Genomic DNA, 21,029 nt, shown 5'->3' on the forward strand with positions numbered 1-21,029 from the left:
ATTAACACAAATAATACAAAAGAGTCTGGTTAGCCGTTTATATAACAAAAAGAAAGGACAAAAAACTAAAGGATCCTAAAATCTATCGATTGAGAACTCGTTGAGTTGATCGAACACGCAAACCAATAGTTTCCACCTCCCCCTCTGATGGAAGGCAATGACGAGAAGGTGTCCGCAATCCAGGTAGACGTCCAGATCCAAGAGTTCAGGTCACACCTCGAACTCCAATGTTCTCCTTGCAGTGATCTCCGAGTCGTTTCTTCGTATGCGCTGGATTCACACTGGTTGTGGTCGATCCCTAACTTTTCTACTGCTCCAAATACGTCCGAATGCAACACAACAAGAAATTCCTGTGAACAACCTGAAAATAGGGGAAATAAGTGATTAAAGCTATTGTTAACGTGCATTTTCGTTTTCTTCTGATAGAACTCACAAAACGATGGACAGGATGATTGTGAGCAGCACAGCTGACGGTTGGAAAGTAAACCTCCGTTGAGTTTTCGGCTCCATCTTCACCCCATCCCGGCCTACTACTGTCACTACGGCAACTTGTCGGGCCAATTGATCATTGCCAGCCCACAGTTCGCAAGCGTACTCTCCGAAATCGCTTAGTTGAACCTGTGATTCAATCGGTGGTGTTAAGTTCACACAACGCCAAGAAAACACCTTTCTGAAAACATTCTAAATTCTAAATTCTGAAAATTCTAAGAACCTTTCTGATAGCAAGAATTTGACCATGTGCTTTTAGTGAGACTCGATCTCCGTCCACAAAAAGAGGTTCGCCATTGAGTGTCCATTCCTAAATATCGGTGCTTAGGGCCAGACCAATGCATTCGTTTTCAATTTCACAACTAGGTTAAAGGCATCACATAACGAATCTGAGGTGGTACGGATTTCAGATGGAGTATTCGTACACGGGATAGTAGATTATGGAGAGGGGGTTGATTCCGTCCATTTCTTCCTAATTGCCGTAAAAAACGGCCCGGAAGATACCGCTTCGGACGTTCCGGCGCGCTATTTTCTACAAGAAGTTCGACTGGAGCGCGCCAGCCTTGTGCGGCGCCGCATCTTCAGGGCCGTTTTTTACGGCAGTTAGGAAGAAATGGACGGAATCACCCTCCTCTCCATAATCTACTATCCCTTATAAGAATACTCCACCTGAAATCTGCACCACCTCAGATTCGTGGGGTGATGCTTTTAAATGTGCGAGACCAACACAGAGCGTGCAACTAACCCTGCGAGACAACATTTCAACGGAGGAACGGGGTAACACGTACAATACGGTGCTTCAGCGCGGTTATGAGAAGCAACAAAAACGTAAAAAATTGCTCCAGAAGAAAATTGAGATTTTCTTTTCGTAATCTACAGAAATGGACGAAACAGCCTATGATAATAAATGATACTAGCCACGGCATCTCCGACCTTTAGCAACGATCGATTCGTTAGTTTTTTTTAGTATTTTCACTGTTGATCTAGCAATCGGGGTCCATCCGACGAGAATTTGTCTCCATAGTATTTTACGGTGCTAGTTGAGGAGAGTTCAACATTTACGAGGTCTGGTTGCGACTGTACGATCGATGGTTTGAGATCACCTTTGAGCCAATGAAATGTTTTACCTCTGAGGCGTAATAGACTTGGTAATAGACTTGTCGGTGAAGATAAAAACACTGGCTAAGTGCAGTCCAGCTCCCGCAAGTTATTGGATTGTTCGGAAAATAATTGGGAATGTTCATTATGAGAAAATAATTCTTTTGAAACGCTTAAAAATCCCAATTACTTCCCGAATTTATTCCAATTTCCCCAATATTTCATAGACTACTCACGTTTTTGCTAACCTGAAATCAAATCTAAATTGAAATCGAAGGGGCAGGCGTGTCCCCGAAGGTGCACAACGTCTAGGCGGCCCAGACCATGCACGTTTCACTTTTTTGCGACTTGTGGTCAGATATTTTGTAAACCCTGCTTTCTCATTTCAGTATATACATTAAGGAAAGACCAAAATGGGAGGATCCTTAAGCTCAAGCTATTAAAGTCGGAATCCTAAGAGCTGAGCTGAGCTCGGCTTACACCCCAACCGCTTCCTTCGTCAAACTAGAATTACATTTCTGTAGCTCAGCTCTATATTTCAATGAAAAATTTGGGAGTAAAACACTTATCAGAATCCAGGAAAGATAAAAATACTAGAGAAAGATATTGCACATGTTCGACTGTCTTTGAATTTTGGCATGTTGAAACGTAGTTTCAAGGTCCCTATATAAAACCCTTGTGACTCGTAGTTGTGGTACGTGGTGGTCTGCTGCGTTACCAAGTCTAGCTAATGAGGTAAGCACTAGCCAATGTGTTGCTGTTTGAGTTTGCTTAGCGTTTGGATGCTTTCTGTAGGGTGATGAGGCGCTTGAGAGGATAAATCACTGATGGCTTTGATTTCTCCAGGCCCTGACGAAGGCGATAACACCGAAACGTTAGTCGTTGTTCAGTAAAGACGATCAATACCAATCTTGACTACAGCTCAAGGAAACCAATTGAAAACTAGAGACAGTGTTCTTTTTATATTTGCGTGGCATACGAGAGTAACTCAAAACAAACCATTCTTTGCGAAGGATGAGAGAGGTCGGCATAGCAATCCAGCAAAAGCGTTTCATTAACGCAGATCACCGTATCTTTCAATGTTACATTGAAAGAGTTCTCTGAAATCAAAAGAAATTTTAACAAACTATTAAAAAGACTTCCTTCTTGATAACTAACCGAATATTCGTAATGTGGCGCTGGCCTGAATTGAACCAGCCTCATTTACCGCATGACAGGTGTAAACACCCTGAAATAACAAGCACATTAAAGGGAACATCGTTACTCCAGAAATATACTGTACCTGATCCTCAGTGGTTACGTTAACCACGTAAAGATGATCATCATTTGGGCGAACAAAGAGACGATGTTGTAACGCTGCTGGGAAAGCTGCGCCTCCATCTTTCGACCATTTAATCACTGGTGGTGGAATTCCTACAGAGTACGTAGTTACGGTAATGCTGACAGCAAAATCTGCAAGGACGAACTGGGTGGACGCTATAGGTTGGAATTGGGAAGCGAGCAGAGGAAGCGTTTGCCAAACAAGGGGAGGAGATGCGTTGCGGTCGGCGCGTCGCGCTGGCCCGGTTGAACACTTTCAGCGCCATCGGTGATGACGTCATTCATTGGAAAAAAACAGGTCGTACTTATTGAAAAATGAGCTAACCTGTAGCAGCACACATAATCTTCGCATTCTGGCCCACAAGCAACGACATGTCGTCTGGTTCATTAGAGAAAACAGGGACTTGGAAAATCTTAAGAAAAAGATCTTGTGCCTTTAAAGAAATTCTGGGATGTTGGAAATTAAGAATGCAAAATTCGGAGAGTGCACCTTCAACACTGATCGAATACTGTGCTCTGCGGCGAAACGATTTCGTACCACACATTGATATTCTGCTCCATCTGATGAAGACACGTCAAGCAGAAGCAGTTCAGCGTTAACCAACTCTTGACCGTTTATGGTACCTAGAAACACCCGTCAACGAGTTTATTTAATTTATTCTTTCTCTCTTTCTTTAGATCCCTCGATTGTAAGACAAAAAAGAGGAGAAATATGTTCTATCTGAGCAGAATTCTCCAACTTAATTTTTCACCAGTACAAACTGAAGTGGTTTTCACCACGGTGAATTGTGAAGTCGTTTTATTCTTAAAAGAAGCGAAAGATTCTCTTACGAGAACTGTTTTTCAAAAATTGAACGTGAAGTTTCATGGACATTTTATGGAAATCTTCATGTGAAAACTTACCGTTAACAATTGAACTACTGTTTACACTCATAAGCGTAGTAGCATCCGGAACCAACGTCCGCGGTCGACCGTTTTCGATGACACGCCACTGAAGCATAAAATTTGGATATTCTCAAAGATTTACGTGAAGGATTAAGGAAAGGAATGGGTCTTAGTCCCTACTAAAGCGATCCAGTAGCCAGTTTACATGAAAGAAAGAGAGAACTAGTGATAAATTCCATACAAAGATGTTCGTTGCCAAAATTAGACTTTCCAGTATCTCTTACGCCACATTTTTTGGATACAAGAGGAACTTCATGAATCAAACTCTTACCTCGACTTGCAAAGGAGCATGTCCATATCCTGAACATGTGAATCGTGCTTGTTCGCCTACCAACGTTGTAACACTTGTCGCAGGATGTTCGATAATGCGTGCACGAGGGGAATCATCCACTGGAAGAGATAGCAATTGTAGTTCGTACAGAAGAAAACATACCTCGGCTGCGTTGTCTTCAAATATTCAAGAAATAGTACAAAGTTGAAAAGTTCAAATTTGGCACCTACGGTATTTAAAGGCAGCATACCACGAATCTGGGGTGGTACGGACTTCAGGTGGAGTATCCGCATACGGGGTCGTAGATTATGGAGACCGGGGTGGTTCCGCTCATCTCTCCCTGAATCACTGCAAGCAGCCGGCCCTTGAATGTTGTTTTGTACAATGCCTTCTATTGCAGCGCGCCACCTTTGCACGCGTAGCGTCCTTTACTGCCTATCGGGGCAGTCTTTATTTATTTCCGACGAATCGCAGGGCGGAGGCGGCGCCGGGGTTGGAGCGTTGCAATAGATGGCAACGTACAAAACAACATTCTGGAGGCGGCTGTTTGCAGTGATGCAGGGAGAGATGAGCGGAACCACACCCGTCCTCATAATCTACGACTGCGAATTAGGATAAAAGGATAAAGGATAAAGTTTCTGGCGTTAATCAATCCGCTTGGGATGCGCCCCCACGTTCACTTTAATTCAGAATCGTTTGAGGTTTACGAACGTGTATCTGGCCTATACAATGACTTGCGGGGGGGGCTAGCCGATGTGTCAAGTCAGTGTTTTTATCCTCCCAGACAAGTCTGGTACCAATTTATCGACCCCGGAGGGATGAAGGGCTTGGTGAGCACTAGGGCGGATTCGAACCTCTGATCGATCGTGCAGGCAGCGGAACCTCGAACCGCTACACCACACCCGCCCCGGAATTAGGATACTCCATCTGAAATCCGCACCACCTCACATTCGTGGTATGCTGCCTTTAACAACAGTATATCAAGCAGAAAAGCTGTTTGGTAAGGATTATCGTTCAAAACTCACAATAATTGAATAAGTAACTGATATTCAAAAAAAGTTAAACTATTACCTGTAAGATCCTTTATTCATTCGAATGGAAAACGAATCAGATGAGTGACCAAACGCAAAATTCAACATACATACGTCACCAAAGTGAAGTAGAAATGCACAGTCCAATAAAAAAAAAGATGTGTGCAGCGCACTTTCCCCACCTAGCGGTGCACAGCATTGGTCAATCCCTATAGGGATGCACCAATGCGTTCCCTTCAACTCAGAATCGTTTGTGGTTAACGAACGCGTGTGCAGTCTTATAATGCCTTGCGGGGCGAGCCAATATGTAAAATTACTGTGTTATTTTTTTATTTAATTTCCAATTTATCGACAACATCGGAGGGATGAAATGCTTTGTTGGCACTAGGGCGGTTTCGAACCACCGATCATACAGTCACAAACGAAGCTCTTACCGATTACACTACGAACGTTTCTCCATCCACCGTCACTGATGCAATGCACTGACATTAGTTAGCGTATTTGGCCTGCGACTACAACTTATGAAATACTGAAATATTGATAGTATTTATTGTTCAGAATGGGTCTAACTGAACCATGATACGCGTTGTAACCTCATGAAAGTCAAACAACAAACACTTTTGTCAAACACTGACCCCACACCATGCAACTGATGGCATCCCAGGAAATTCATTTCTGTGTACTCTTTATGCACCAGATCTTAGCGAACTTCGCGTAAAGAAATGCATTTTTAGTGTTTCTGCTAGATTTTGTGGGTGGTTGTGAACGTGGGCGGGTGAAGTGCAGCGGTTAGAGGTTCCGCTTCCTGCACGATCGATCGGAGGTTCGAATCCGCCCTAGTGCTCACCAAACACTGACTTGACACATCGGCTAGCCACCGCAAGTCATTGTATAGGCCAGTTGCACGTTCGTAAACCTCGAACGATTCTGAATTGAAGTGAACGTGGGGCGCTTCGCAAGCGGATTGATCAACGCCAAAAACTTCTAAACTTTATCCTTTCATCACTGTGAACACAGTCTTCTGCTAACTCTTATTTTATTCTCAAAATTGAGGTCTTTTCCTTTAACCGCTTTCTTGGAGTTTTGTAGAGTGTTTTTCTCCGTGCACCTCTCATTGTTGAGTAAAATCGCTAATACTTTGAAAAAAGAAGTAATTTCCTTTAAATTAATTTAAAAAATGCGATGATGCTAACCACACGTTAGGTTGTTGGCATCAATGGCAAATACGTCAATTCCACTAAGCGGTAGCGGATGAGCGCAACGTGTGTGCACTGTACGACGCGGTAACTTTGAGGACACGAACCATGCGGGGAACCAAGCGAGATGACAGTCACATAACAGCGATGATGTATCTAGGTACCTGAAAAATCCCACCCTTAGATACAAATCACAAAAGCGAAAAATAAATCTTCAATTTTAAATACTTTTCTTACAATTAAACTAAAGTTTAATTTAAAATGTGTTTTTCTAACTCATTATAGATTTCTTACGGCTGATGAATGCAGCTTTTCTAGCAGTGATGCTATTTTCAGTTCGAAACGTCAAGTACGTATTCTTTAGAAACCTCTTATTATATTCTTATTTATTCTATTCTTATTCTTATTTAGAACGTAGTACGTATTCTTTGGAAACCTTTTATTTTCATTCTACGAGCGCTCTTTTAAAAAATTTATTGTTTCATTCATGAAAAGATATGGAGAAAGAGCGTTTAAAAAAATGGAAATTCACTAAACTTTTACTATTATTTTCGTCATTTATTTTAGATGTAATCGTTATAGATATCTTCTCATAAAATTTTCTCGAAAGTTGAGAGTAGTTGTTCGGAAAGTGAAGAAGAAATAACCTACTGACATCTTTTTGAGAAAATAATTAGTGAAAAGCAGAAAAAAATTGTCTACGTTTTCATTGAAGTAATGTTAATCACAAATTAGAAGAACGTTTCAAAAATAAATCAGCTGCTCAATAACCGAATCGTTTCTGATATTAAGTCAATTTCTCAAAAAGTGTACTTGTATCATGCTTCCTAAAAATATTTGCTTCTTGATTAGCTTCCCCAAAAGCACTCCCTTTCCGGAGTACCTACATTTCAAGGATAAGATTTTTTATTGTTCATCGAATGAATATTTCGAGATGCAAGCACAACGTTTACCTTATTCTTGTTTCATAAACAGCGCACCCATGAAACGTTCAAAATAAACCCACAATTCACGTAGCTGAAGAGGAGTGAATGCTCCAGGGTGCATCGTAGTAATCGGGTTGTCAGTGAGGTCAAGATGCTCCAAAGCAGGGAAACGTTCAAATGCTCTGAAAGATTTTGATAAAGGATCCAAAGCCAAAACGCTGGCTTAAATGCATTAATACCGATTAGATGTTGTAGTAGGAATCCTGTATTCAAAGAGATATTTGATTTAAAAAACAATACTATCTCTTAAAAATACTACATGTGTTCGCAAATGTTCCTCTAGCGACGGATCTCCCTCACCAAAGGGATCACAGCCGGTTAGTAGCGATGCTACGTGCGGGATCCCCAGAAGGTGGATTGGGGGGGGGGGGCTAACCGCAGATTAAAAGCAACCTTGTGTCTGCCCCTGAGCCCATGAGATTTGAACCCACACACTGTACACAGTCATAGGAATGTCTCCTGGCTCCAGAGCAACGCTTGGTTCGTTAAGATATACCCTCTACGATGTCATTGTTGATTATTTCAACCCCACGATTCTCCATGAGGAACTTTACATTGGGACCCACAGCTTAAATTGGAGAAGGACTACAGGGAAAGGAGCTTCCCGACTTTATCATGACGACAAAGACCGCCCATAGGAACTCGCAATTCCACAAGCCATCTTCCCTACGCTGGACATCCGGTCGAGGGTACCATCTCTTCCAGAGAAGATTGAGCAAAGTTCAGAGACTAAATTTCCAGAAGTACTACTAACTGGGGTCATTTCGCTACGCTAGCCGAGTTCTGAAAAGATACACAATTGATCAGGAATACGATAGGCCCTTGGGATATCTTTGCGAGTAGACAAGGAAAGATGGAAGTTTGAAAACCGCAAAAAAGATGCATGTTTTCTCAGAAACTTTTGAGCTAATATTTTTGTGTATAGCTGCACGAGCCGTAACCAGGAGGTTATGTCCGAGCCTGCAAGGCTATGCAGAGCGGTGAGAAGAGAGGACCTTAAAGAGGGAAGAGCAGACACGTAGGCTAAAGGTGCAGAGGTGGGAAGGTTCTCCATGTCCTTCGAGACGTCGCCAATAGTAAGACGAAAGCGACTGCTCTCTGGAATCTAAATGGAATAATCACTGCATCGGGAAGGGGAATGAGGAAAATCATCTACGACTTCTACTCTGATCTCTTCGACATCCAAGTCCACTTGCCTCCAAACCATCTGAAGATGGACACGTCATTTCAGAAGTTCTGCCGTCCAAAGTACGACATGCTATCATATCGGTGAGAAATCGTGCAAAATTTTTTTAAATGATTGAATTGGTCTCATCATCCGTCTTCACTTGGTTCCTCACCATCTGAGGAAATATGGGTGTATTTTAGAGGTTCTGGGTCTTAGTCGGTTGAAGAGAGCTCCGAATGAAATAGGCGAATATCGGCAAATATGCTTACCATCTGTCAACTATAAGCTTAGGAGTGATCTTTCACAGGATTGAGAATGTGCTCAACGAAGAAGAGCCTTGCGAGCACGCAATGTTTCGGAAAGGATTCAGCGCAATTGGCCACATCTACACTGTTTCGGAAATCGTTGAGGTGTCGCGAGAGTACAATATGAAGCTACTTCTCACCTTTATCGACTTAAAGAAGCTCGTCGAATTATTTGAGACGAAAGCGCTCCATAGAAGCCCTGGACGACCAATGCGTCCGTACTCAGCACAAAAGGCACCTTGAGAGTTGTAGGGCAGCTCAGCGACCGGAATTTCGCCATTCTACAAGAGCTTCATCATCGACGTGAAGAGAGGAGTACAATGTCAACGAAAATGCTGACGGCCAACTCGAGAACGAAAGTTCTATCCTACGTCAGCGATCAAATATCAAATATGAAAGAAGCAAAGTGGGGTGATCCGGGCACTTGATGCAACGGTTGTAACGACAACCGTTGGCGACTGGGTTCCACGCTATGTTAAGCGCACCGCAGGAAAATCGCCGGCAACTTCTTCGCAGCACATCAAGACCGCCGACTTCTACACAAGATCTTTCAGAGGCAAATTTCATGCTTTTCGTGTCCCACGCAAGAGCAGAAAACTTTTGGCGACGCTGGGACGCGATCGAGATAAATGGAAGTATTACTGGCGCCCGCTCGAGGAAATCGACGAACAACTTGAGTCAAGATAATAGAGGTGATGTTGCACTAGGAGGAGGGGTGGACTTTGCCGAAGGAGATCGTTTTGGAGTGCTCATATCACTCTCAGACTTTCTGTTTTGTGGCTCAGAGATCCTATATGTCTACATTGGTAGAGTGCAGTTCTTCTGCCGAGAAAGGTTCCACAAATATGTCGTTTCATCACGGTTGCTGGAGATATCTTTGGCTCTAAGCAAACGCCCAACTACTTCATCTACACGTGGTCACGACCGATGATTTTGATAATGGTCTCCAACAAACACTCGTATGTCTATACTTGCTGTCGAACTTGTTCAACCACGCGATCGCAAAGAACGATCTTCCCCTGCGTGATATATGCTCACTTTTCCGTTTGTCTGAGCCTCAGTTGGACTTGACTTACGAGCGACATTCTTATGTATGAGCTCTATAAAAGTGGGAAATTTGTACAAAATAACTTGCAGAACTCCCCCATAAGACATGAGAAAAGACATAAACCGAACCCAATAAATACAGTGATCTTAGCTAAATAAAACTATAAAAAAGACCTGATTCCCTAAGATTGATTTCCAAAAGTGTATTCCCAAAAAAATTCTAAAGCACTCTGTATTACGTTAGTGATAGGAAATAAAATCCATCTAACCTGCTCGGTATTACTCGTAGTTGATTATTTCGGAACTTGAGCGATTTCAGGAACGGCATTGAACTATTGTAGAGCATCGCGTTGTCCTCCAGGCAAATAGCAAGCGAGTTTGACGACAAGTCCAACCTAGAACGTCTTCTATTTATTCGTTGACAATAGAAAAGAATTTCAACAAGGTAGTCACTAAAAACTATAGGAAACCTACTCATTAAGTTGGTCTAATCCCGTCATCGCTGTTTTATGGAGAGACTCGATAGAATTACCGGAAAGACCGAGGTATTCCAGTCGAGTGAGCAGTCGAAATGCACCGGAGGGTAAAAATTGTAGTTGATTGTTATGCAGCGACAGCCATCTGAAGTTGAACGTTCTATTATTGTTATTATTATTTATTTATTACTTATTATTATTATTATTATTATTATTATTATTATTATTATTATTATTATTATTATTATTATTGTACCACTTATTATTAATCATACTTTTATAAGGGTATTATTACAAGTGAGAATACAGTACTGTCCCAGTAGAGTGAATGGAAGCTTAAGAGAGAGAGAAGAGAGAGAAAGAAAAGAAGAAAATTTCCAGAAAATTTTCATAGGGAGTAACTGTCGGTACACATCTTTTGAACACAAAGGGAACGAGACAGTAGACCGCAGACCAACCTGAGATCCGGACACTGTTTCCAGGCGTTGGCATCGAATGATGAAATGTAGTTATGGGAGAGATCTCTGGAAAAAGAAGTATTATTACCGGGGCCAGAACATAATGTATAGTGCATATTGCAGAATAGAAGAGAATTGTGCGGAAGTAGCAACGCATTAAAAACGCTGCAAGAACTTTAAAATTTGAAATATTGAAGTCATAGCAAATAAAAAATCATAATAGTCAAAGTTATATCAAAATTGAGTGGTCAACATTGATTAAAGTGAACGATTATTAAGGACATCCAATAAGATGTCGAAACGAACGATAAATAAATTTGCCATCTTCAGGGTTTTTAAGCTCGTTTTTCAGCTTACCTCACAAATTCCTTCCCGGCGGGACTGCATTGAGTACGAGCATACTTAGTTTTTCTTTTTCTTTTTTTAAAAGACCCATAGTATGCCCCAATAAGGAAATCTGCTCCGAGAATGGAGAGGAAACTTACAGCTGATGCAAACCAGTGAGACCGAACAGCCATTCATCCGAAATAGCTCGTATATGATTGCGAGACACGTTAAGCAGCGCTAAAGAATCACAACCGAAGAAGACGCCATCGTCAAGCCTGAAAATCAGTGACAAATTGGGTGTTCGTCCATTTTTCGAGCAATCAACCTACCTAGAGATCTCATTTTTGGCCAGCGATAAATTCACAAGTGATCGTAGGTTGTGAAAAGCTAAGGATGAAACGGATCGGATGAGATTCTTGGACAAATCGCTAAAAATGCTATGTGTATAGGAGCAGATTTTTGCTCTCATCGCCTCCTCAATCACCTACATCGATGAGAGTGCATCCATTTCACGAAACGCATGACTCTCAATAGATTTGATCTTGTTTTTGGACAATCGAATCCATTGCAATGACGACATCGAAGAGAATACACCGCTATGAAGAGAGGACAACAGATTGGAGGCTAGATCGCTGAAAAAGTTTTGCCATACATTCTGGACTGCATATACCTCCAATAACCACAATCAACCACTACTCCCAGAAAAAGTTCCTTTTATACGTCAGCTTACCAAAAAATTGCAAGTAATTAAAGGAGTCGTCAAGCTAATTTTGACTTTCTTTAATACTAAAAAAATAAATAATATAAAAAATAAAATATAAGTAAAATAGAAATAACTAACATAAAAAATAATAAAATAAAAATAAAATAAAATAGTATAAAAAACATAAAAAATGCGACCATAAAATATTTTAAAAAATTAAATGATTTGCAAAAAAAAACATTTCTTCAGAACAGAAAAGGAATTTATCTTTAATAGATCATATACGCATGTAATAATCTGCTTAACAAAAAGCTATCAAAAATTTAAATAATGGATTGGTCCATTCATTAGAAAATGAGCGGTGAAAGTGCGGAAATCGCTCTGATCCCTGTAAACTTACAGCCTTTCAATGACTGAAGTAATATTTCCGTGAAGTTGTTTTGTTTTTGGCCATTCCTTTATGAAATTTCTCGAGAGATCAACGCTTCTCACGCGCGACATCGATGAGACATCAGACGAAGATACAGTTGAGATCAGATTCAAACGACTAAAAATGGAACCATTCAATAAATTTTTAGTGCTACAATGAGCTTAACTTCGATTTTGGGTTCCCATCAAAAATCAGTGAATAGGAATTCGAAAAAATAAACGCATAAAAAAGTCCCTCACAGGTCAAGTTTGATTAACTGCAATTCATCCAGAGCTTTTGGTATTGAACGTAGGTGATTTCGTCGGAGGTTCCTGAGAACATCACAGTTTGCTTCATCTATTGAAAGTCTTATCCGAAGGCATAAAGGCTTACAAAGTTCTCAGTCGTTTCAAATTTCGGAACGCATTACTATCTATACTTCGCAAATTATTCCTCGATAGATCTCTGGAATGAGTAAATAGTCATTTTTACTACCTAAAAATTAAGTTTTTTTTTTGCTTTTTTCACTTTAGCAAATAAAAACATATTACACGGTGTTCATTCACTCATTTGTTCATCTTACCAATTCCATTCACCCCTACAAAGTTTCACTCAATCACTTCAGCTTTGAAAGAACAAGCATCATGTTCGACTCTAGACTGAATGGACGTTGTTCAACATTCGCCACCACCCCGCATCCCATCTGATGGAGTGTTTTTTTTCTATGGTAAGAGATTTAAGTAGTGATGGACTCTAGAAAATCGAAAACCCTTTTATTTTGCTGTCATTTGTATATTATTGTTTGTATTTGTTATTTATATTATTTTTTGTTTTAGAAAAATTGAAATGTTTCATTTTGAAGGTGGGCGGGTGTAGCGCAGTCCGCAAGAGATCAGTCCGCTGGCAGCAAGATCGATGATTCGAAACCGCTCTGGTGCCAACCAAACATTTTATTTCACCGGGGTAGATAAATTGATACCGGACTTGTCTACAAGATAAGAATACTGACTTGACACATCGGCTGGAACTCAAAAGTCATTGTATAGGCCAAAACGCGTTCAAAAAAACTCAACGATTACGAATTGCAGTAAAACGCGTTGGCGTAGCCCGAGTGCATTGGTACGCCAGACACTTTAGAGACGGTATTCAACGAATCTGACGTGGTGAGGGAATCTGCGGGAAAAGCCAGAGATGAGCAGGTAGATTGCGAGATCTGGGGTCGCCGGGTTCATCCCTCCCTGATCGTCGAAAACAACGGAGTGGAAGAGGCCGGTTTTTTTACGATGACTTCAGTTGCATCGCGTCACCCTTGGGTCGCATTCAAGAGTGGGCGGTCGAAGATCAGTGATGTCCACTCACCAGCCTATCCAAATAAAACCAATGAACAAGCTGCTGAGGGGACCAGAACGTGTACATAGAGGAGCGTTCTAACGTACCTCGTAGGAAATAAAGCGGTTTCCACGCCCTTTTTTATAGGCAGAGATGAGCGGAACCACCTCTGATTTAGAACCTTATCTCTAGCTTTTCCCTCGGATTCCCTAACCACGTCAAATTCGTGGTATGCTATCTTTAATTTTGAAGGTAATTATGATAATGCACGATGTCGGAAAGGACTGTAAGAAATGTTCACTGATCAGTTTGCCCAACGAAATAACTCCTTACACATATCCGATTGATGAAATTCACCGTTCCTTGTTTCAATGAGTTGTTCCGTCGGGTGAGTTGAGCAATTTGGCGCTCGTTATGGTAAAGACTTTCGGCTTTGTTTCTGGAGTGCAAAAGTTCGACTTTCCTTGAATCTTGGCATAGAGATTGCAACTTGTTGAAAGTCGAATTTAAGCAACAGCATGTTTCTGGAGGGTTTCGGATTTTCATGATGGTGCTTGTGAAGTACGTCACAAGATTTGTTCACTACCAAAGCGAATGTAAAATCAAAATTCTCGCAGATGTTGCATTCGTTGAGTCGCGCGCGTTTTTTTTTTCTTTTAAAGCTATATACATACATAGATTAGTTCAGATAAGCTTCTAGTACAAGGTATAGAAATCGAGTGTTCGTCAGACCTCACCCGATAGTGACATCTCTCAACATGTCGTTGCAACGTACGTACGTACATATTTCTACGAAAAAGTCAACTATTTGCTCACATGTGGATGATGCTTTCTTCGAGACCTGCAAAACTTGACCGACCGAGCACTTCGAGAGCATTTCCGCGCAAATCACTGGAAAAGAATCACAATCACCCGAGTGCTTACGCTTAGTCAGAAAAGGAGAATCAAAAAAAAAGTACTTGCTAACGAGCACTTACAGAACTGTTATGGACGGAGGGAAATCCGTTGGCACCTCTGTGAGTCCTCTGTTAGAACAATCCGCTCTACCATCATCGCTACACAGACACATCGATGGGCAAACAAGTACGGATGGGAAAACGCTAACGAATATCACATAGATCAGCCACATTTCCGCATTACGGGGTGCTATAAGGAAGAAACAGGTATAAGGTGCTATAAGGATGTTTTGATCTACGAGACAGATCCAGAAATAAGAAAATTTTATCAAATACAGAATAAAGGCGGGAGAGTTAACATACGAAGATCGGTTAGTAAAATAGCAAAGAATTCGACATGAAAGGATTATTTTGAATAAGCACCATACAGATTTAGTGATAAGTGATTGAGAATTTTTTTCGCCCGTAAATAAACCGACCTCGTCTTATCAATGAAATCAGAGAAAGCGCTAGGACAAGTTCCCGCGCAAACTTCTCATGTGTTCGAGCACAAACACATGTGCCAGGGAGCAGGAACAATGACAAACCACACAGCCCACTTCACCTCTTGGTTGGTCCTGGTGAGTCAGCCTTCAAAATATCTAATAGTTAAATATCTAGAAGTTTTACGGGCCCCTTATAAACGATATGCGATGAACATTTGATTTTGAGTCTTCTCGTTGGAATTTTCAAATCCATAATTCTGAATTCGAAGGTAAATATTGTCATATCCAGATTCATATTGCCTGCATCAGGATTTTTGCGAATTTCCTGCAGGATTTCTTGTATCTTCGAATTCAAGGTGCCAATTTTGAATTCAAACGTAAATGAAACTCGTCTTTGACCTCGAGAGAACTTTTTTCACCGAGAACGCTAAGAAAATGTCCAAAACTACTCACATTCCTCTTCATTCGTTCCCGTCAAATCTTTCATTTTCTTTTCGTGTAGCTTTATTTTTAAGTAGTCTTCTTTTTCAGTTTTTTTTTAACCGAAACAGCTACATTATTAGCAAGAGTTTTCTGATTATCTGCTAAAAAAACTACACGTGTAATAATAATAATTGAGTTTATGACAAAAAATATGCGTAAGGACAAAACTGTTTCTCAAACCACACACATAACCACTCAAACTGCATTATTTATCCTTATGAGTGAACATAACAAATTGTAGAAAATAGGAGAATTTTAGTGCTCCTCCTTCCACCCTCATTAAAATTATGCCCTATTTAATTTGAAAATTCTTAGCTTCCCATCTCATGCTTGAATAAAGAGGATGTTTTCTTAGGGGAGCACTAATCAATAACTCTCTGATAATTTTTTTAAAAAGATTCTAAGCAGAACTCATCATTTAGGAGGGAAAATAACTATAAAAAACAATAAGGTGAGTCCTTAACAGTTTAACAAAACTATGAGGAACGAAAAGAAGGGGGATTTATTTCAAACGAGGATGAAGGCATGCATTAGATATTTGTATATTCCACGAACGATCTACTCGAATTTTAATCACAATTTTGAGCATTTTTGAAAATGAAGACGACACTGATTATATAAATCTCCGAATTTGTTTTGAGTGTGATATTTTCAAGGAAAAGAAATACAAATTAGCGTTATGCATAAAACTTAAATTGTGTTAACCGAACTTCCACCTCTTCCACCTAATTCAGATTTCGAGTAATCCAAGTTTATGTGGAAGAAGTTTTAGGGGGAAAATTTATTTTTTTAGGCTTTTTTGATTTTTCCTTGAAATGCTAGGGAATCAGGAAAGAAATTCCAACCTCTCACGAAAGTGCACAGGAAAGTCATAAAGTACAGGTGGGATAGAAGAGTATTGACACGCACGCAGAAGCGCTCAAAGGATTGCGACGAACACCAGCGCATCCACGAAACGCACGTCACTTTTTCTTCGAGATGTTTTCGTTTCAAAGACGAACTGTGGAGGATCTGCTTGCTAAAATTTTCAATTTTGAAAAAAACAGAAGAATTACGCTGCGACAGTTCAATTATTCTTCATGCAGATTTTTCGTATCCAATGGAATCAAAACAGCCAAATTTATGTAAAGTGTTCTTAAACTGTTTTAGCAGCCAACAATTAATATTTAGAAAACCCCTAAAAGTTCGCTCTACTTTACATAGCTGCCAAAAAAACAGTTAAAACAGTGATGAATTCACTTTACATCATGTGAAGCCCATTTCACACCGCTTATCAATTCCACAAATCCGCTTAAAGTCTTGGAATGCACGCGGGATGATCTTTCTAGCGTACACTTTTCAAGCGTTCACGTTCTTCCTCATATTGCCCTTTTCACTATATTTATTAAAACCTAAATGTTGAAAATAAATAATAAATCAGTAAGAGAAGGAGTAAAGAAAAGCAAAAATTCGAATTATAGAAATTTTAGACAACAAAAGTCGTCGCTTAGGAAATAGTTGCGCATAAATTTAGTGCCGTTACGTAGAATAAAAACGTCAGAAAAATGAAAATACGTGGTCGAGAGAAGGAAATTTTTTGGACGAGATCGCAAACTAGAATCTCACGCTTGTCCGACAATGAGATTGAGATTTATTCAACTTTTTTTAAAGATCTTTTAGATGTTCTAGATTAAATGTTTTTAGACGTCGCGTAGGAAGTCTGGGGAGCACCAAAAATGCGTGACGATGCTACAAACCTTACGTAGAAAGTTTTCAGCCATAGAAATAAATTTCAATGATTTTATGGACTGGACGAACATAAGCATGTTATATGTGGATGTAGTTGAGTGTCATTGCTTATTTCCATAGAAAGAATAAAGAATGAAATGCACGGTATTCGTAAATTCCCTTTCGATCTGTCAAAGGGATTCTCCATGAAATCTGGATCAAAAAAGAGTCGTAGACGAAGTTTCTCAGAAGATTCGTTGACAAAGGACTTAATAGATATGAAAGACAGAGCCTAAGATAAGAAAGCGGTGTTTACAAGAAGCCGGAAATGTGCTAGTGAAATGAGTTCGTTGAAGAAAGAGACGTTGTTAGCGATCCCATTAACGGACCTCACAAAAGGCGTATGGCGCCATCGTGGCGACCCTCTGCCTCAAATGGCCCCCCGTACGAAGGTTAGGAACAGACGAACACGCAAATCGCAAATTTTTACTACACCACAGCATAGTACGATGGATTTCGAAGCAGTTGGGTGCTCCAGAGGGATTCAAAGGATTCCGATAAAACTAGGAATGCGAACGAATGTGAATAACTCAGCCGAAAACTACAACTACGATGCGCAGAAACACCAACAGCGTTTCGGAGTGAACGTGAAATGTTGCAAGTTCATGAAGCACGACTACCTGCGGTCACACGGTCACGACAAAGACGCAGACATGACTGTGTACCGATCGAGCGAGTGTACAGACGTGAAGGGGCCGGAACGTTGGGAGAGAGAGATAAGTCGCGAGTTTCATTGCAAATTGATTCATGAACACGTACATCGGTAACCGCACGGTTTTTACACGGTTATGGAATGCTCGTACGGTCAGACGATTCGTTTTTCCCCTCCGAGAATTTGTCGTCCGCATCACCTCCAGATGTCCATTAAAAAAACCTTCGTCTCTTCACTTTATTATCCAGAGAAAAACATGTAAGTACGTTGTAAGGGAAGGTAAATACCGCCATTAGGAGCAATGGGGAGACTTATTCCACAAGGATATTTTCGGCGTCACAACTACATCATTTGTTTACGTGAATTTTTATTATTCAAAAGGAAACCTGCAATAGAACTGACCCAGAAGAATCCACGAACAAACATTGACGCTTACTCCTAATTATTCAAAGTATTTTTTTTGCGTGATTTGACCATGCTTAAAGCTTCCGGAGAAGAAAATTCGTCTGACGCCAAATTATTTAATTTTTTCTTCAAAAATAGTGTAGGTGGCAAACTTAACTTCGACATCAAAGACATACTCAGACATCAAACATCGTTATGTAATAGAGTGAATGTGTACTGTATGTACATATACTTGTTCTTAAGAGTTTATTTCTTCAATAGGCTCGAGTCTTTAGCGCAACGGAATATATTATTGTAATTTTCTTCAATGTCTGTATTTTCTTTTTTGAATTTATTCTAATCTTTTTCTCAGATGTTCGATTAAGTCATGAGTAAATATTTATTATTAGCATTTAGTAAATATTTATTGATTACTTCAGTCAAAGGTAGAAAATCTCCATGTTATAAATGTGGCCAGACTTTGAACATCGTCTTCACCAGAAGCGCAACGGAATATTTTATTGTAACTTCCTTCAATGTCTGTAAGTATTTAATAAATGTTTACTAAATACTAATAATAAATATTCATTATTATTACTATTATTTGGACATAAAGTAGTATTTTAGTAGTGCAGTCATAGCTACTGGCTATAGTACTAAACTACTACTTTACCTCCAATTTCTCCACTAATAGCTACTTGTTATAGTAATAGCTATAATAATAGCTTTAACTACTATGTACTTAGTAGGCATCTGATAGTTAAATATAAACATTCGAACATGAAAAAAATCTGAACACTTCTTTATTGCCTACGGTAAGACTTAAGTGGACCTGTTGAAGTAGGACGCTCTGCAGGAAACAGAAGAAGTCAAGCACAAGCGTGTTACTCTGAGTTTAAATATTCCCAAGATCAGAACGACCGTGTGCATTTTTAATTTTGACAGTTTCTGCATAAACCTTAAAAAAACAGATAAGACAATTGAAAACAAAAAAAACAACAAATGTTAAAAAAAGTAGAACCAGTTTTTAACACATTGCTACTTTATGAAAATCTGATCTCTTCTATCACCACTTTTTGGATTACGGTGCCCATCTAAAAAGGAAAACACCAGCACCTTCATTAAAAATTGATTAAAATCATTGGAAAAATACCGTTGAAATGGAAAACATATTTTAGACAACAAAACTTTAAAATAAATAACTTTAAAATAACAAATACTTTAGAATATTAATCCAAATCAATTTCTCGTTAACCATCAATCACAATAAATAATAGTAGTTCATCTACAAACATTGAGCGAGCAGAGTAGGAGGGTTTAATTGGGTGAAGTGTGCAGGAGCTGCTCGATTACTTTGCTGGTAACTACAAGAAAAAAAGATGCTAATTTTAAATATCTATACAACTGAATTTATTAGAGTAATTTTCCAGTCTACGATGAAATTTCTCATGTCTTAATGGTAAATAAAAGGAGTGAATTAGTAGTACAAAGAAAAGAGAGACAGGAAGTGTGGGAAATCTGCTAACACAGGAACTACACGTGGAAAATTTCTTTCTCCACGACATCACAAGACTGTAAATCAGACATTTAGTACCGAATAAATTTAAAATACAATATTTCCCATATGGTGCATCGGAGCTCATTAATTTAGTACAAAAAAAGGAGAAAAATGAATGAAATTCATTCAGAATTATTCATCAAATTTAAATTTTTTCTCGACAATTTATTCAGAATAAATTGTCAAGAACAACATGAGACCTCAAGATGTTCTCCACCTCATCTAACAAGCCAGATTGTTTACGATCCTTGAATTCCTGTAGATATTGATTTGGATGGGGCGGGTGTGGTGTAGCGGTTAGAGGTTCCGCTTCCAGCACGATCGATCGGAGGTTCGAATCCGCATTAGTGCTCACCAAGCCTTTCATCCCTCCTGGGTCGATAAATTGGTATCAGACTTGTCTAGGAGGATAAAAGCACTGACTTGACACATCGGCTAGCCCCCACGAGTCATTTTATAGGCCAGCTACACGTTCGTAAACCTCAAACGATTCGGAATTGAAGTGAACGTGGGGGCGCATCCCAAGCGGATAGATTAACGTCAGAAACCTTATCCTTTTATCCTTCATTAATTTGGATTATTTTCTACTTACTTATACAGAGAACATAATCCAGCTTAATACCAGCTATATACTACTCATCGTGTACAGAATCGCCGCCGAACATGGAGCTCGGCCAGACGCGCTACGTCTGCAGCGAAGGTGGGCACTTCCATTTCTCTCTGTCGATCGATAGGACAATAATCAATAGGTACAGAGACGGAGCGGACGTAATGCCTTAGACCAGCACAATACTTTCCACGACGATCATATATGAATTAAAATACGCAGCGCGAAGCTCATAGCCAGGATTTTACAAACTCCGTATGAGGTCATAAGGATCTCTTCGTGGACACCTTGTCATATCAAAATATTGATGTCTACGCTTATGAACGCCATTTAATAAAACAGGTGGTTACAAGCAGTGGATATGACAAGCACTGTATCACAACCACATAACCAGGCAACTGTGAGACGAACGTAGTGTCTGGTCGTCGTCTACAGATCACTCGCAACTGACAGATCCAGTAAGCATAATATTCACCTCCCAAAAATCAAACGTTAATAAAAGTTACCTCTGCTCCTTTTTTTGTTCTTTGGAGACTTTCGATTGTTCCGTAGAAGCGCAGCAAGTAAACACAGTTACACAGACCAGCTTGATAGAAAAACGCGCCAAATATGACGAATAGTTGGTGTCATTTAAAAAAA

At 39.9% G+C, this 21,029-nt stretch overlaps 3 protein-coding genes across 3 annotated transcripts; 2 read left to right on the forward strand and 1 right to left on the reverse strand.

The window, feature by feature from the left end:
* Positions 1-276: 276 nt before the first annotated feature.
* On the reverse strand, positions 277-14,687 carry RB195_000923 (uncharacterized protein; the record flags this gene model as incomplete). The annotated part of the gene is made up of 23 exons (XM_064197483.1): positions 277-361; positions 434-618; positions 713-799; positions 2,587-2,687; positions 2,746-2,815; positions 2,870-3,000; positions 3,233-3,320; positions 3,398-3,531; positions 3,811-3,898; positions 4,124-4,242; positions 6,348-6,514; positions 7,357-7,458; positions 10,126-10,251; positions 10,331-10,477; positions 10,791-10,856; positions 11,276-11,392; positions 11,447-11,545; positions 11,606-11,749; positions 12,221-12,367; positions 12,490-12,561; positions 12,623-12,694; positions 14,375-14,449; positions 14,536-14,687. 23 exons carry the CDS (start codon positions 14,685-14,687, stop codon positions 277-279), a joined length of 2,574 nt encoding a protein of 857 aa, XP_064053364.1.
* A 258-nt stretch (positions 14,688-14,945) lies between these two features.
* On the forward strand, positions 14,946-17,270 carry RB195_000924 (uncharacterized protein; the record flags this gene model as incomplete). The annotated part of the gene is made up of 2 exons (XM_064197484.1): positions 14,946-15,074; positions 17,106-17,270. 2 exons carry the CDS (start codon positions 14,946-14,948, stop codon positions 17,268-17,270), a joined length of 294 nt encoding a protein of 97 aa, XP_064053365.1.
* A 200-nt stretch (positions 17,271-17,470) lies between these two features.
* Positions 17,471-17,956, forward strand: RB195_000925 (uncharacterized protein; the record flags this gene model as incomplete). Its single annotated transcript, XM_064197485.1, has 1 exon — positions 17,471-17,956. The coding sequence occupies one exon, from the start codon at positions 17,471-17,473 to the stop codon at positions 17,954-17,956; it is 486 nt and encodes a 161-aa protein (XP_064053366.1).
* Between the last annotated feature and the right edge of the window lie 3,073 nt (positions 17,957-21,029).

This window comes from Necator americanus, chromosome IV (assembly GCF_031761385.1).
Source record: "Necator americanus strain Aroian chromosome IV, whole genome shotgun sequence".
NCBI classification, from domain to species: domain Eukaryota; kingdom Metazoa; phylum Nematoda; class Chromadorea; order Rhabditida; family Ancylostomatidae; genus Necator; species Necator americanus.